This window comes from Oncorhynchus mykiss, chromosome 21 (assembly GCF_013265735.2).
Source record: "Oncorhynchus mykiss isolate Arlee chromosome 21, USDA_OmykA_1.1, whole genome shotgun sequence".
Taxonomy (NCBI): Eukaryota; Metazoa; Chordata; class Actinopteri; order Salmoniformes; family Salmonidae; genus Oncorhynchus; species Oncorhynchus mykiss.
Genome location: NC_048585.1, coordinates 20,226,994 through 20,244,983, shown reverse-complemented (window position 1 = coordinate 20,244,983; position 17,990 = coordinate 20,226,994). Strand labels below are relative to the sequence as shown.

The 17,990-nt window shown below is 42.8% G+C and overlaps 1 protein-coding gene across 4 annotated transcripts in view; it reads right to left on the bottom strand.

Moving 5' to 3' along the window:
* Positions 1-17,990, bottom strand: part of LOC110499957 (sodium-coupled neutral amino acid transporter 4) — a 34,731-nt gene that overhangs the window by 10,182 nt on the left and 6,559 nt on the right. For 2 of the 4 annotated variants that reach the window (XM_021577017.2, XM_036957210.1), the window contains exons 2-13: positions 9,764-9,988; positions 9,254-9,350; positions 8,824-8,939; positions 7,397-7,470; positions 7,172-7,264; positions 7,009-7,090; positions 6,755-6,837; positions 6,549-6,607; positions 4,029-4,277; positions 3,684-3,763; positions 3,473-3,573; positions 667-791 (exon numbers count right to left, since the gene is read on the bottom strand). In XM_021577017.2, coding sequence (XP_021432692.2) covers positions 667-791; positions 3,473-3,573; positions 3,684-3,763; positions 4,029-4,277; positions 6,549-6,607; positions 6,755-6,837; positions 7,009-7,090; positions 7,172-7,264; positions 7,397-7,470; positions 8,824-8,939; positions 9,254-9,350; positions 9,764-9,876 — 1,272 coding nt within the window. In that variant the 5' untranslated portion in view covers positions 9,877-9,988. Of the gene's footprint in view, positions 1-666; positions 792-3,472; positions 3,574-3,683; positions 3,764-4,028; positions 4,278-6,548; positions 6,608-6,754; positions 6,838-7,008; positions 7,091-7,171; positions 7,265-7,396; positions 7,471-8,823; positions 8,940-9,253; positions 9,351-9,763; positions 9,989-13,260; positions 13,392-17,990 lie in introns of those variants that run through there. The other 2 variants (XM_021577016.2, XM_021577018.2) reach the window with 2 other exon arrangements.

Here is a 17,990-nt window from a genome sequence, read left to right as displayed (position 1 = left end):
TACAGTAGTGAGTGAATATATTCCGTGCTTTCACATGCTGAGCCTATTGATGTGTGTCCATCTATGTGTCTCCCAGAAGGAAGGGACTGAATATGTCTGGCATCATGTGGGGAGCAGTGTAGGGGTGTAATTGTTTCAAAGCTGTATATGCGTGTGCGTGTTAAGTTGTGTTTATGCTTGTACGTCTAAAGTATGATCGAGAGTATGATTGGAGGAGGGACAGAGTGCTCTTGTAAGGAAGCTTACGACAGACAAACAGAGCTTTGAAAACCTGGGCTGGTTCTCATTTGGGACCTGGGGAGTTGGATTGACGGGATTGCTGAAAGTCCAATAATGAGTCTGCTAACGTCACAGCAGAACAGTTTGTGTTTCACCAAGTTCAGCAAGAAAACCAGCCGTGTCAACACACTCACTCACTCAGCCAATACAGAAAGAGACCCCCTTGTTGGTATTAAAATAATTAATGGATTTTTATCTCATTTGGATAAAATGACCTAGGTGTTGAGCGGCGTGTGAATGTGTCTGCATAGATTGTATGCGTGAGAATGTGTGCATATGTTTTGTGTATGTGTGTCTGTGTGCATGCATGCGTGTGCGAGTCTCTGCTTGTGTGTGTGTGTGTGTGTGTGTCTGCGTGCGTTTGAGCAGATGCCTCGTTGTACTTACAGGGAACAGGACAATGGGGACAGTCAGGGTGACAGCGGTCAGGACAGCCAGACGGACCAGCAGGAGCATGGTGTCAAACTTATACACCTTGGTGAAGGTGTGGAGCAACTCCGCCTCCACGTTTCCTGTGTTTGGGAGAAAGAAAGAATACGAGCTTTATTAAGAGACATACCAATACAAAAGGCCGGAACTGGGTGTGAGAGAGAGATATGGTAAACATACCCTCGTAAAACTGACCATCCTACCGATCCTCGACTTCGGTGATGTCATCTATAAAATAGCCTCCAACCCTCTACTCAACAAACTGGACGCAGTCTATCACAGTGCCATCCGTTTTGTCACCAAAGCCCCATATACTACCCACCATTGCGACCTGTACGCTCTCGTTGGTTGGCCCTCGCTTCATACTCGTCGTCAAACCCACTGGCTACAGGTTATCTACAAGTCTCTGCTAGGTAAAGCCCCGCCTCATCTCAGCTCACTGGTCACCATAGCAGCACCCACTCGTAGCACGCCCTCCAGCAGGTATATCTCACTGGTCACCCCCAAAACCAATTCCTCCTTTGGTCGTCTTTCCTTCCAGTTCTCTGCTGCCAATGATTGGAACGAACTGCAAAAATCTCTGAAGCTGGAGACTCATATCTCCCTCACTAGCTTTAAGCACCAGCTGTCAGAGCAGCTCACAGATCACTGCACCTGTACATAGCCCATCTGTAAACAGCCCATCTATCTACCTACCTCATCCCCATACAGTATTTATTTATTTATCTTGATCCTTTGCACCCCAGTATCTCTACTTGCACATTCATCTTCTGCACATCTACCATTCCAGCGTTTAATTGCTATATTGTAATTACTTCGCCACCATGGCCCATGTATTGCCTTAACTCCCTTATCTTACCTCATTTGCACTCACTGTATATAGACTTTTTGTTTTATTTTGTTCTACTGTATTATTGACTGTTTTGTTTATTCCATGTGTAACTCTGTGTTGATGTTTGTGTCGCATTGCTTTGCTTTATCTTGGCCAGGTGGCAGTTGCAAATGAGAACTTGTTCTCAACTAGCCTACCTGGTTAAATAAAGGTGAAATAAAATAAAAAACAAACATGCAATGGTTATGGTAGCTTACTAGTGTTTAAATACATACTACTGGCTCTAGTGTTTAAATACATACTACTGGCTCTAGTGTTTAAATACATACTACTGGCTCTAGTGTTTAAATACATACTACTGGCTCTAGTGTTTAAATACATACTACTGGCTCTAGTGTTTAAATACATACTACTGGCTCTAGTGTTTAAATACATTCTACTGGCTCTAGTGTTTAAATACATTCTACTGGCTCTAGTGTTTAAATACATACTACTGGCTCTAGTGTTTAAATACATACTACTGGCTCTAGTGTTTAAATACATACTACTGGCTCTAGTGTTTAAATACATACTACTGGCTCTAGTGTTTAAATACATACTACTGGCTCTAGTGTTTAAATACATACTACTGGCTCTAGTGTTTAAATACATACTACTGGCTCTAGTGTTTAAATACATACTACTGGCTCTAGTGTTTAAATACATACTACTGGCTCTAGTGTTTAAATACATACTACTGGCTCTAGTGTTTAAATACATACTACTGGCTCTAGTGTTTAAATACATACTACTGGCTCTAGTGTTTAAATACATACTACTGGCTCTAGTGTTTAAATACATACTACTGGCTCTAGTGTTTAAATACATACTACTGGCTCTAGTGTTTAAATACATACTACTGGCTCTAGTGTTTAAATACATACTACTGGCTCTAGTGTTTAAATACATACTACTGGCTCTAGTGTTTAAATACATACTACTGGCTCTAGTGTTTAAATACATACTACTGGCTCTAGTGTTTAAATACATACTACTGGCTCTAGTGTTTAAATACATACTACTGGCTCTAGTGTTTAAATACATACTACTGGCTCTAGTGTTTAAATACATACTACTGGCTCTAGTGTTTAAATACATACTACTGGCTCTAGTGTTTAAATACATACTACTGGCTCTAGTGTTTAAATACATACTACTGGCTCTAGTGTTTAAATACATACTACTGGCTCTAGTGTTTAAATACATACTACTGGCTCTAGTGTTTAAATACATACTACTGGCTCTAGTGTTTAAATACATACTACTGGCTCTAGTGTTTAAATACATACTACTGGCTCTAGTGTTTAAATACATACTACTGGCTCTAGTGTTTAAATACATACTACTGGCTCTAGTGTTTAAATACATACTACTGGCTCTAGTGTTTAAATACATACTACTGGCTCTAGTGTTTAAATACATACTACTGGCTCTAGTGTTTAAATACATACTACTGGCTCTAGTGTTTAAATACATACTACTGGCTCTAGTGTTTAAATACATACTACTGGCTCTAGTGTTTAAATACATACTACTGGCTCTAGTGTTTAAATACATTCTACTGGCTCTAGTGTTTAAATACATTCTACTGGCTCTAGTGTTTAAATACATACTACTGGCTCTAGTGTTTAAATACATACTACTGGCTCTAGTGTTTAAATACATACTACTGGCTCTAGTGTTTAAATACATACTACTGGCTCTAGTGTTTAAATACATACTACTGGCTCTAGTGTTTAAATACATACTACTGGCTCTAGTGTTTAAATACATACTACTGGCTCTTTTTCAAACATTTCACTCATAAAATGAACATATAACGGCAATAAAAGCAGAAACAAAGTAATTAAATTGCTGCAAATGTATCTTATTGTGCGTGTGTGTATATCTTACCGTAGAAAGTGAGGTAGCCGAACAGCGCTGAGAACATGTACATGACCAGCATGGCCAGGATAGACAGGTTGGACACGTTCTGCATCTTTCTCCGGGAGCGACTGGGGAAGACGCAAGTTGAGATGTGAGTTGTATGGAGAAAATGTACCGCAGCAATTTCTATGAGCGTCTATGCAAACGTGTCTTTTGTAATTCACTTGGATGCACTTACTCTTTGAGTTCACTGTAGATGGGTAGAATTTCAGGGTGGCACACAAAGGAGAAGGCCAGGATGGGAACAGTGTAAGCAGTCTGAAATGACAGGAGAAGAGATCGTGGAATGAAACACAGGCCCAGATACACACTCACAGCAGCTATGTACGTTAAGAATTGGGTTCCTCTAAACCTTGATTAATCCCATTTCTGGGACTGTTTATCAGAGGATATTGTTTCCAAAACACAGAATTATGACATGAAGCATTCCGACTCATCACATATACACACACACACGTACGCACTCACACCCCACCCACATACCTCCACCCCCCCACCCACATACAGTAGCTCCACACCTCACCTGAGAGTTGAACACAAAATACTTGGGCGTGCACATCTCCTCCACGTCGTCGGGGTGTGGTTCGAAGCGGACCCCTGAGGTGTGGTGGCCGTCCAGGTAGGAGGCGGGGGACATGTCAGCTCTGGAGAAGTCCATGAGGACGGTGCCGTTGTGCAGGGCGTGGGGCCCCAGGGCTGTTCCATTCATACTGTGGTTGGTATGGTACATGAAGGGCATCGGGCAGGGGAGGTTGTACTTCTTATAGATCAGCTGAGAGGTATAGAGGGGACAGAGGGGTGAGATGGGGACAGATGGGAAAATAGGGGGAAGAGGAGTCAGATGGGGACAGAGGAGTGAGATGGGGATGATTAGCAAACATAGAAATGCATTATATTACATAGGCAGTAATCCATTATATTGCAGAGCAATGAGTTCCTTCCATCCTGTAATTTTTCATTCTGTCTTCAAAGAAACAGACGCTGAACGCTAAACTATGTACTTTCAGGGTTACTAACTACACAGGATGTCTCTCTGATAGCTACTATGGTATAAACCCTGTGTAAAGCGGAGTGTGGCCGCAAGCACAGTTCTATTTCATTAATGATGATACAGACTGTATCAGTGTTTAATATGATACACCACTAGAGAACAAGTGGGCCAGAGTGGAGTTTAAGATATCAAAAGAAGGCTATTGATAAACTCATCTCTAATCTCATGTACGGTAACTAACCAGCTGAACACCACACCAGGCATATTCTAAATGTTACTAGGAACTACCATGGCAGGCAATTCGCCCACATTGCCTGTGAGAGCAAAGCCAGCACTGGCGTAATACCCTCCAAAAGGTCAGGATGACATTTACGGAGGAGAAAGTAGGTACGATCAAGACGCCGTGTGGCAAGAATACAAAAGCAATGTAGGACGAAATGTACTATTTTGGCAACAAGTATGTTCTGTCTGCATTGAAACATGACTGGACAGAAAAAGAATGTCAGAGTTTATAAAAAGCAGGAGTTGTTGCCATATTGACAGAAGGTGAAACGTAGCCGTCTTAAATCACATCTGATGGTACTTTATATAATATCAACACCATCATCCATCATTGTTCAGTCATTCAGGGGGCCAAAAATGCTAAACTACTGGAGCAAGCGGAGGCAGGTTAACTTCTTTGGGGTAGGGGGCAGTATTGGGTAGCTTGGATGAAAAACATGCCCAAATTAAGCTGCCTGCTACTCAGCCGTAAAAGCTAGAATATGCATATAATTAGTACCTTTCAATGGAAAACACTCTGAAGTTTCTAAAGCTGTTTGAATGATGTCTGTGAGAATACCAGAACTCATATGGCAGGCAAAAACATGAGAAAAACTCCAACCAGGAAGTGGGAAATCTGAGGTTTGTAGTTTTTCAACTCAGCTCCCATTGAAGATACAGGGTGATATTAGTTATGTTTCACTTCCCAAGGCTTCCACTAGATGTCAACAGTATTTAGAACCTGTTTTGAGGATTCTACTCTAAAGGAGGGGCTCATAAGAGCTCTTTGAGTGAGTGGTCTGGCAGAGTGCCACAGCCTCGGTCTGGCACGCTCATGTGAAAGGCTCCACTTCATTTGTACAGACAAAGATCCTAAAGATTGATTCAATACTTAGGTTGGCATGTTTCTACGGGCTGTAACGGAACTTTTTGAACTTTTCGTCTGACGCGACCTGAACGCGCTTTTGGATTTGTTTACCAAACGCCCTAACAAAAGACGATATTTGGACATAACTGATGGACATTATCGAACAAATCAAACATTTATGGTGGAACTGGGATTCATGGGAGTGCATTCTGATGAAGATCAAATTTAAGTGAATATTTTAAATGCAATTTCTGAGTAATGTTGATTACCCAATATGGCGGGTATCTTTTTGGCTGCTTTGTTGTCTAAAGGCTGTACTCAGATTATTGCATGGTTTGCTTTCTCGGTAAAGTTTTAAAAAACATCTGACACAGCGGTTGCATTAAGGAGAAGTTTATCTAAAGTTCCATGTATAATAGTCGTATCTTTATCAATGTTTATTATGAGTATTTCTGTAAATTGATGTGGCTCTCTGCACAATCACCGCATGTTTTAGAACTACTGAACGTAACGCGCCAATGTAAACTCAGATTTTTTTTATATAAATATGAACTTTATCAAACAAAACATACATGTATTGTGTAACATGAAGTCCTATGAGTGTCATCTGATCATCTCATCTTTATCTCTATTTCTGCTTTTTGTGACTCTTCTCTTTGGCTGGAAAAAATGGCTGTGTTTTTCTGTGGCTTGGTGGTGACCTAACATAATCGTTTGTGGTGCTTTCGCTGTAAATCCTTTTTGAAATCAGACACTGTGGCTGGATTAACGAGAATTTGATCTTTAAAATTATGTAAAATACTTGTATGCTTGAGGAATTTTAATTATGATATTTTTGTTGTTTTGAATTTGGCGCCCTGCACTTTAACTGGCTGTTGGGGGGGGGGGGGGGGGGGGGGGGTTCCGCCAGTCCTTAAACTTACCACTCCCAGGAAAAACACCATGCAGGATAGGGAGAATCCACTGGTGTAGCCAAGGTAGCCTAGAGACAAGAGAGAGAATTAGAGAGAAACTCATGTGCTATCACGCAAACACTCACACACATTATGCAAACAAAGTATACAAAGACTAGATCTGAAACAACCGCAACACACACATACCCACACGCACACACACCTACACCACTTACCCAGGTTTTTGAGTATGCAGAGAGGCAAGATAATACCGATGGACACAAACACAACCAGGTAGTTTCCGTTCATGTACCATTCACTGTAAACAAAGCAGAGAGAACAGGTCTCACACACAGAGCATCAATCCATCCATCTATCGATACACCAACCAAACTGTGTAGTGTGTTGAGCCACCTGTGTCAAATTAACTACAAATAAACTGATTTTATGAAATAGTTAACCAATGACAGACATACAGACAGACACCTACCCAGAGCTCTGCTCCAGTCCCATGAAGGCACGGATCACTTCTGGCAGCTCATACTTTACAATGAAGAGGTAGCTGGACATGGCTGTGTGCAAACAAACACAAATGTACATTTCAATATAGAATCATAACACTACAATGAATGCAACATTAGCTGTTCACTTACCACCAATATTTTGAAGGGTTATCGATCCAAACGCAGCCATTTTCCCCGGCCAGCCAAAAGCTCGCTCTCCCAACTTTTCATAGATGAGAGAGCCTGTTAGAACAACGACAATGTGCTGATGAGTGATATTCAAAGATACAGAGGGAAAAAAGCAGAAAGGTGAGGACAGACAGATAGATGCTGATGAAAGACAGACATTTCCATGAGTTAAAAAATGACACCTACCTCCTTCTTTTGCAGTCATTAGCAGCAAGTGAACGGAGTACAACGACAAGATGGCCACACCCAAGAGAAGGACTCTACGTTGGGATAGAAACCAGTCAGACATTAGCATTGGGCTATACCATACGGAAATGTTACGCAAATCACAATGAACAACACTTGGAGGGGAATCAACTGAGTTACAAAACACCCTACATAATAACTTTCACCAGTTTCCCCCCCTAGTCACTCTCACTCTGTTTTCCCCATTATCTATTTAGGGAGGTAAACTTATCGTTAGAACTGCAGTCATATTTCACTTGGGGGGGGGGGGGGGGGGGGGGGGGGGGGTCCGGATGCTTTCTCGGGCATTCATCTACCGCCTATTTGAGAAGACCATGTTCCAATGCCTAAAGCACATGTCAAAGACACTATCATGCCATGTCAATATGTGTGCCAGCTCAGACAAAATAGTAGCAGACCAATGCGTGTCAGTGCTTAGAGACCAGACTAAACTCTGAGCTATTATATAAGTCAATAAAGTAACTTTAAGAGTTATTCCGGGAGGGGATGTATGGGTTTCCTGCATCGGCTGAACATGATCAGCCTTAAATTCTTACACTTAAAGAGTTCACAAGGGGCCTTTAACCCAATCATCCAGCCTCCAATGTATTAAATAAATATTGAATGACTGTATCAAATGGGTGTTATGTGATACCACCTTCCAGAATGTCAGGGAAGCCCAGAATAGATGGTGAGGAAGTAAGATGTCGCAACTGACATGGAGGACTGACGTTTGGGGACTCCCTGTAAACTCCTTAGGACCGGAAACAAACCGGCTGCGCCACTATAATAATCAAGTGGGTTCCTAATCTATTTTCTTGTCTCCTGTCCTTCAATCACTTTCAGGGATATGCCGAAAATGACAATGTTTTGCTTAGTGAAAGTACTCAGTCACAAAATCATTTATTGGTAAAGCCCAGCCATATACAGTGGAAACAGAACTGAAATAAAGCATCATCATCCTGTTTTGGACATTTGAGAAACCTGGTTAAAGGGTTTGATTGAACAGGCTGTTATGGACCGTCAACACAATCCGGGGAAGCTGGGAATGGATGGGGGGATGGAGTTCAGAGGCGGGATTGTAACATGGTTGTTCACGCCACCTTTGCATGCATGCTGGGGATGGCATGTCACAAGAAGGTCCCGACTTTGAGCCAAAGTCAGTGTCTGTCTATTCCCAAATACCTACCCCACCACTCACCCTGTTGTCAAACCCCACTTGCTATACCAAGGACCCTGAAGTTATTTCAGTCCTATCAGTAACACTATACGATGCAGACAGATTTGTTTACTTTATTAGCTGGTGCTTTAATCACTTGACTGTTGCAGAAACCAAACATTGACCCCGTTCCACATGGTCTCTATGGCAGAAGTTAACACACACTTACACAAAAAGCACAATGCCAGTGTTGGCCATTGCATAGGAGAGACCCAGGATGCCGCTGCCCATGATCGCATTACTCAGGTTGAAGACCGACATACCAAAGGAGGTATGTCCTGGGTGCTGAGAGAGAGAAAGGTAGAGAGAGAGGGTAAGAGAGAGATTACCATGACTTCAACTGATTGTAAACAAGAACATTCTCATGCGCGCACGCACACACACACACACACACACACACACACACACACACGTGCATGCACCACCCGTCACAGACACGTAACTACCAGTTCCTACGAAAGGGTTCCTTGGAATGAAGGTTTGAATAAAAGCAGACAGCTTTTGAGGAAATGGTCAAGGTTGTTGTTAAGAGATAGTGTCCATGAGCAAGAGCAAACATGCATGTGTTGTCATCGATAGTTCATCATCAGTCTTCTTACGTATTCTTCTTGATACTCCTCATACTTCTTCTTCTTCATAATCCCATTAGTGAGAAACTTGTGGCTCTCTGCGTCTCCATCCTCATCCAGGAAGTGACTGCAGATGTACAATCATTGAATCAATCTCTAGTTTAAAATACTTCTTTATGACTAGTTTATGACAGCCGTGTTAGGACTATGAGAGGTCACAGGGTCAGTTAGGCTAGTTCCAGCTTCTATTTATTTTATTTTTTTGGTTGATGGATGAAATGAGATTACAGTGTAGCTAATCTGTTGGCGGTTAACAGTGAAGCTATGAGCCGAGAGATTCTCCTAACCAGTGTATTGAATAGCATTGTGTACATTAGACAATTATAGGTAGGAGACAAGAAATATATGGTAAAGAACAATTTCTGTACAGTTTGGCAAAGAACACATTCTTGTTGCCACAACTAAGGCAATGCGCATAATTTCCAGTTTCTTTCTGTAGAAAGTCTCAGATAAAATAATTGAGACAGTATTGAACCACACCTGTTGATGGTGGCCTTCTCTGAGTCGATGGGCTCTGTGAAGCGGTCGTCCAAACTGTCTGCGCTGTCATCGTCTGCCTCCGTGCAGACTTTCTTCAGCTCCATGCGGTCCATGGTTACGGCTATAGTGGTGCGGGGCTGGGGAAGGGGTCACGGTCCAAAGCAGAGCAGTTGTACAGGGTAGGTTGGTGTACTTTAGCTCAGCCTTACACTATAGGGCAAATACCTGTAGAAAACGGCAAAGAGACAAATAGTAGAAGTTCTAAGATTATTCAGAGAGCTGCTGATGTGGCGGGAAGCCCTTATAACCAGCAATGTTGTCTAAACGTTGACTAAACGTTCTGGGCCTCAACTAGCCATCATTTCTTTGTAATTACACGTTGACTAGCCCTCTATAAAGTGACAATATCCCTAATAAGATACAAGGATGTACATGTCCAGTCAAAAAGGTCATGGCCACAAGTTCTCTGATTTGACTGTGTAATCTGTCAACAATGAGCTAGTTACTGTTAATGTTATGACGATACATTCATTGAGTCTTATCTGACTGGCCAGAACTCTAGGGCCTTGACAAAACAATTCAAGGGGAAGAAAAGGTGTCATTCTACACACACCCTTCTGTGTCGCATTCCCCTGAACCCGCAGCAGCATTTTATCTCCCCATTCGATACATGTTGGTAGCTCACGCACTTCAGTGTGCTTTAACTATGGCGTCTTTCAATATCACTGTTCCTGTCACGCATTGGAATCTTGACGTTCCGTGCTGACTGGTTTTGGATACCTTTTGTACTCTGCTATACACTGAGAGTTAACAAAATGGCCTCTAACTGTATTAAGTTCAAATGGATTTTGTAGTCGACGTAGATTAGTAATTGTAGTATTTTTTGCTTGACAGACTGTAAAATCCCATATCAATTGTGACCTCAATTTTACATATCTATTTTTAGAGATTAGCACACATTATTTTCCCTAAAAGAACCTCTAAGTAACCCTTTCAGACACAAGTCCATGTTCTATTGCTGCTGTGCAGTTTCCTTTATGATACTATAACCTTAAAGCAAGTCTCAACATTATGTCAAAAACACGCCTGAACCCTAAATTCAGGTCAAAGAGGTCGGCTAATGAGGCAGGCAAGTTTCCGACCAAATGTTCCTAACCTATGGGAGAGCAAGCTACAAAGGCCTGTCTGTATTGCTGTCCACGGTAAACCCAATTCAATTGAACGCACCGAGTGCACTGAAGTAGTGGGCCAGCAGGAGGCATGTGTTCATATTTCCATTCTATTGAACATTTGATTGCTGCTATTACGTAACAACAAGATGAGGCACTGGGCAGCGCACACAGAGTTCTGCTAAATGATTTTAACAGCCAATTACCCACAGTGCTGTTCTTCCCATACAAAGGCTTCTTTGATAGGAATGGGTAAAAACAGACGAGCAGCCAGGTTCCCAAAAGTGGCACCCTGCTCCCTCCCCTGTCCTACCGACCAACACCCCAGGAAAAACACAACGGTGAAACACATCTAAACCTTAGTAACACACATGGATGTCCAACGCTGTGACAAAGCCATAAACAAACAGCTCTGGAACATAACCTCATCCACCAATCCAAGTCCATGAATTAACATTTCAGTGCTGCCCATCCTTGTTTTTTACAAGCATTGTAAAAACTCTTCGAAAGGAAGTTTTAGTGCTAGAAAATACATTTCAGTCACATGCTATTTCAACTCTGGCTATTTAAACTCTTGTCCCAGCCATTGAAAGGCGTTGATGAAACTGGGCCAAGTATAAAATCCATCATTCTCACATGATCGTCAAAGCGCGCCACGTTTACAGTCAATAAGCCATTACGTAAGTGAGCCTGGGCACAGTAGGTCCTCCATGTTGTACCCAGTCAGGACAGAGATCCATGGCCTTCAGGACTGAAACAGGTCCTGTAAGGAGTTCCATGTTTCCCTTTAACTCCATGCTGTGGTGAATTCATAGACAGATTGAACCTGTTTCTTACCACACACACCTCTTTTGTTGTGACTGCTGTCACCTACCCTGTATGGAAACGCATAGCCAAGCAAATCATTAGCTAGCTGTTTGCGAAGCATTTTTCTACATACTTAGTTTTGCCTGGCTTGTCTACTCTGCACAGTTCTGGTTTGATCGCATTCTAGTTCCTGCTGTGCCTGGACCAGCTGCGTCCCTGGAACTGCTGTGTGTCCTAGTACATTTCCTATGTCTCTTCTAGATAGACAGGTTGACTGGTAGGCCTCTATCTTCGTATTGGTAGATATTTGTATCTTTGATCAAAAGTGTGCATTGCATAAAAATACAATCAATCAATCATTGTCCCAACTGTACACCTCCCCAGTGTGCTACCCTCGAGCAAATAAGAAGAAACGTGCACAACCAGACTTCACCCCTCCATCCATGCAACTAAGCACTCCACTGCTCCCCGTGCATATACCTTGTGTTATGCTATGACTAAGCTACCTATAGCCACAGACCCAGCCCCAGCAAAATCCTTGAACCTTTGCCTTTCATGCACATCTGAAATGTTTGCTTTACCCACTGTAGTTAAAACCACTTCTACTTTTGCATTTGATTGTTTTTTAAAGTGAAAATCACAAACTTTAGAAGCCTTTTCAAAACCTCACATACACTACAAGATTGCATGTCCTGCTGTTAAGGAAGATTCCTGCAACAACAGGATGATCAAATTAAGATACGGCATCTGTATGCCAAATCGTTTATTGCATTATCAAACACAATATTTGATCCCAAGCCTTGTACATTGTGCAAATAAAGAACCTTCTTGAAAATGACTAACGCCTAAATCTAATGTTGTATGCAAGCACACTACAAGGCTACAACACTTTTAATAGAAAAGTCAGCTCTGTGACACAACAAACACTGATCAAAACTTGAGATTCATCTAATCCAATTTGCCAACAGCGTGACATCAATCAACTGAATGGGAAAAACATGAACTTCATTAGTTTTATATATCCAGAAGTAGCAGAAAAGGAGTCTGTGCAACTTACATGACACTCAACTCCAAGTTTAAGGACACAATAAAAGTACAGTACCAGAGGATCCCATTCTTACTGGAGGTACACAACACATCATTAGCTCAAAGATTAGCTCTGTCTAACTCAAACTACCACTCAAGTTATGCAAGACCCACATCAGCAGTGGCTTGGTTTTCTCAATAACGCAACAAAACACCTAATAAACCCACAAACAAATGCTCAAAGGAAACCAACTGAATACTTCAAGCAATGAAATACCTCCCACAATCTCAAAAGCACAAAACAAACTAATTCAGCTAGGTGCATCTACGGTTTCTCAAGAAAACAGTGGAAAATTCTCCACTTTTCAATACAAGATTTTATTTTCTCAGCAGTTTCAATTTAGTGGCTATTTGAATCACAAACTTAGACCAAAGTAACTAAAGTTCCCTGACATGAGAAGCAGATAAATCATGTGGAAAAGGAGACATACTCACTCATTCAGAGATGACAGAGAGGGGGTCCGAAGTGTTATTTTGTTTTTGTTTGTGGGGAGAATGAGGACAGTGCTAGTGAGCAGCCAGGAGAGGCAAGAGCTGCTGCTTTTTTGTAACCCAGGTGAGAGGAAGGCTTTTAAAGAGCAGGGGAAGGACCCACCCTGGCCAATCACATCAGGAGCCTGAAGCCAACCACGCCCCCCCCCCCCACGTCAATGAAAAAGGGCAAGAGAGAGAAAGGCAGAGAGAGAGACTGAATCAGGAGAAGAAGAAGAAAGGGAGGGGTTAGAGAGAGGGGGACAGTACACAGACATCCTGAAAGCTCAGCCAAGATTGCACAGTGAGCGTTGTTGCAGCAACTGCTGTTTGTTCTGTGTTGGCCCGCCGAGCACACACCCCCAGGTGGTCATCCCTGGGTGCAAACGGTACCATCCTCATGCTGCGGTCACTGTCCTACCCTGTCCTGCCCTCAACCACACACCCCTCCCTTCCCACTACCCCTACTACCATGGGTTGACTCAGCGTACCGTTAAGCGTTCAGAGCCTGCCAGTGACAACTAGAATCCACCGGGGAGGCTGTGACACTGCCCGCCAATCAGGGACCGCAGCTGAGTGTGCCGCTGAGTGCAAGGTCTCACTCCGCTGAAGGATAGGGTCTTAACAGTCCAACTTTGTAACCCCCCTCACACACACACATTATACACAGAGAAACTTCAAATCAGACACATGAAATGCTTCTTTTGAGTCCACAACCAACCTCCACATTTTCTGAAATAAAATAAATATTACTGAAAGTATTGTCTGGTCCACACCCGTTACAGCAGAGAGTATTGTCTGGTCCACACCTGTTACAGCAGAGAGTATTGTCTGGTCCACACCCATTACAGCAGAGAGTATTGTCTGGTCCACACCTGTTACAGCAGAGAGTATTGTCTGGTCCACACCCGTTACAGCAGAGATTATTGTCTGGTCCACACCTGTTACAGCAGAGAGTATTGTCTGGTCCACACCTGTTACAGCAGAGAGTATTGTCTGATCCACACCTGTTACAGCAGAGAGTATTGTCTGATCCACACCTGTTACAGCAGAGAGTATTGTCTGGTCCACACCCATTACAGCAGAGAGTATTGTCTGGTCCACACCTGTTACAGCAGAGAGTATTGTCTGGTCTGCACCTGTTACAGCAGAGATTATTGTCTGGTCCACACCCATTACAGCAGAGAGTATTGTCTGGTCCACACCCATTACAGCAGAGAGTATTGTCTGATCCACACCTGTTACAGCAGAGAGTATTGTCTGGTCCACACCCATTACAGCAGAGAGTATTGTCTGATCCACACCTGTTACAGCAGAGAGTATTGTCTGGTCCACACCTGTTACAGCAGAGAGTATTGTCTGATCCACACCTGTTACAGCAGAGAGTATTGTCTGATCCACACCTGTTACAGCAGAGAGTATTGTCTGGTCCACACCAGTTACAGCAGAGAGTATTGTCTGATCCACACCTGTTACAGCAGAGAGTATTGTCTGGTCCACACCCATTACAGCAGAGAGTATTGTCTGGTCCACACCTGTTACAGCAGAGAGTATTGTCTGGTCCACACCCATTACAGCAGAGAGTATTGTCTGATCCACACCTGTTACAGCAGAGAGTATTGTCTGGTCCACACCCATTACAGCAGAGAGTATTGTCTGGTCCACACCTGTTACAGCAGAGAGTATTGTCTGGTCCACACCCGTTACAGCAGAGATTATTGTCTGGTCCACACCCATTACAGCAGAGAATATTGTCTGATCCACACCCATTACAGCAGAGAGTATTGTCTGATCCACACCTGTTACAGCAGAGAGTATTGTCTGGTCCACACCCGTTACAGCAGAGAGTATTGTCTGGTCCACACCCATTACAGCAGAGAATATTGTCTGATCCACACCTGTTACAGCAGAGAGTATTGTCTGGTCCACACCTGTTACAGCAGAGAATATTGTCTGATCCACACCTGTTACAGCAGAGAGTATTGTCTGGTCCACACCTGTTACAGCAGAGAGTACTGTCTGGTCCACGCCTGTTACAGCAGAGAGTACTGTCTGGTCCACGCCTGTTACAGCAGAGAGTATTGTCTGGTCTACGCCCGTTACAGCAGAGATTATTGTCTGGTCTGCACCCGTTACAGCATAGAGTATTGTCTGGTCTGCACCTGTTACAGGAGAGAGTATTGTCTGGTCTACACCTGTTACAGCAGAGAGTATTGTCTGGTCTACACCTGTTACAGCAGAGAGTATTGTCTGGTCTACACCTGTTACAGCAGAGAGTATTGTCTGGTCTACACCTGTTACAGCAGAGAGTATTGTCTGGTCCACACCTGTTACAGCAGAGAGTATTGTCTGGTTCACACAAGACATCTGCAGAAACAGAGCAGTTCAGTCACATAACATCACTCACACATACAGATCTAAAATCTCCCCAGAATAACCTAAATAGCATGTCGTATATTCACATGTAATATTTGTAATTAGTTACAAGATAAGAGACGTGGACAGAGTAGGATCTGACCAGTAGATGCCCTATAGTGGGGTTATTTCTGCAGCAGGAGACCCACAGGTTGGGTCAACAGCAGCTGGTAAACAGGAGATGTCAATTACAGGTCAAGGGGCCCCCTGACCTCTCTTATCTTCCAAAACAAAAACACCAAACCAGTCCACTGGCACCAGCAGGTAACTGGAACAGCTGAAACACCATGTCACCACAATAATACAGGCATTTCTAATAGGGTGAATACAGGGTCTTGTCCCAAGAAAGACGCATGCACACCCACAAACTGTGCACAGCACACCAGTCACCAGACTCTTACCAGCGCAGTCGTCCAGCTAGCCTCATTCCAGCAGCCTCCACAGCTCTCTAGCCAATTATAAAAAGCAGGAATTTTAAAGCAACCAAAATAAGTTGGTACCTCAGACGCCATGTGACTTGCTGCAAATATCTCCGGTAGGCGGTGAATGATTGGCCAGATGACATATCACCAGGACGGTAATGGAAAGTCACGCTTTTGTTGCGTCAAATAAACCAACATCTCTTTCTGTCCAACATCAACATTGCTGGAAGAATGTCTGGGCCCTAACATCATAACAGTTTAGAATGTGTTTCTCAACACATTTTGAGCTTAGCTATGTAACTCTATGCTTACGTCTGGTGAACCATTAGAAGCCATTAGCCTGTGCACTATCAGGTGCGTAACACTGGCATTCAAAAGCAAAGAGGATATAACACTCCTTCTGGTAATCCCTCAAATGCTGAAAGGTCAATAAGGAATGAATGAATACAGTGCAAGAGATACACCAGCCCTTCCACACCCTAGCTACGAATACAACAGGTGTAGACTTTACTGTGAAATGCTTACTTACAAGCCCTTAACCAACAATGCAGTTTTAAGAAAAATAGGAGTTAAGAAAAGATTTACTAAAAAAACAAACGTTTTTTTTTTAAAACAATAAAAACAAAAACAATAACAAGGCTACATACAGGGGGTACCGGTACCAAGTCAATGTGGGGGGCAAGAGGTTAGTCAAGGTAATTAAGGTAATATGCACATGTAGGTAGGGGTAAAGTGACTATGCATTGAAAATAAGCAGCGAGTAGCGTAAAAAAAAAGGAGGGGTCAATACAAACAGTCTGGGTACAACATGACATCAAAATGACTCAGGCTACAGTGATCAGCTGAACACCTCAGGGTAGTTTAGGAGAAAGTCAAGGGTATCCTATCTATGAAGCAGCGCCAAGCAGAGACACATCGGTTCCCATTTTTACTGTATGACTCGGCCAGGGATTACATTGATATCCATACAATGTTTAGTAATTACTATTATCATTACCTAATAAAAGTGTCCTAACCACCCTGTCAGTCAAGTTGATACCCACAAATCCACTATTTAGATGTTGTCTGCACATGCAAGTTAATTATGAGTGGCATGTACATCTCTTTCTCTCTCAGAGACGTGACACATTCCATATGTCCACTCTCCGAGGCTCCCTGCCACAATTTCAGCTCCACCATAAATGCCTGGGTGTTATGGGAGCCCAGTTCAAGATGGGGTCGACTCGTGTATCCTACTTTGAGATGCGCTCGATCCACTGCTTATCTACACTAGCTAGTTACTATTATTGGCTGTGTGAGTCCTTGTATCCATCTGTACAACTAGTAAAGCTTTGAATGTCGGCCACTGATCAGTTTTAAACCCAATGTTGAAATTAGGTGTCGCTTCTCCCCATTCAACTCGCGAGAATGGTTTCTGAATGCCAGGAACTCAAATTTGCAAATGCAGCACTTAGCTATTGACATAGGAAAGGTTGCTTCATAACACTGCTGCTATTCACCTGTCCGGTATCAGTAAATACCAAGTGGTAATATTCTCTATTCTCAGCTCTCTCTCCATCCAAAAACTTGCAAGGTGTTTGGTTAGGCCTTTGCCAATATCATCTAACAAGTAGGTGTGTTCGCTAGCATTCCCACAGGTCAGAGCATGTGAGCTGGCGTCTATGGAACTGAGCATGTGGGTTGAGGGTAAGTGCCAAAACATGCAAATATTTCCATGAGGATCTCCATACAGATTGAATACAGCCAAATAGTGCATTTGTTAGCCTTGATGTCCACGTTAGCCAACAGTGCTGAGGTTTTGCTTCTACACTAGAAGCTAAAACTGTTTTTTTCGGCTGTCCACATAGGAGAACCCTT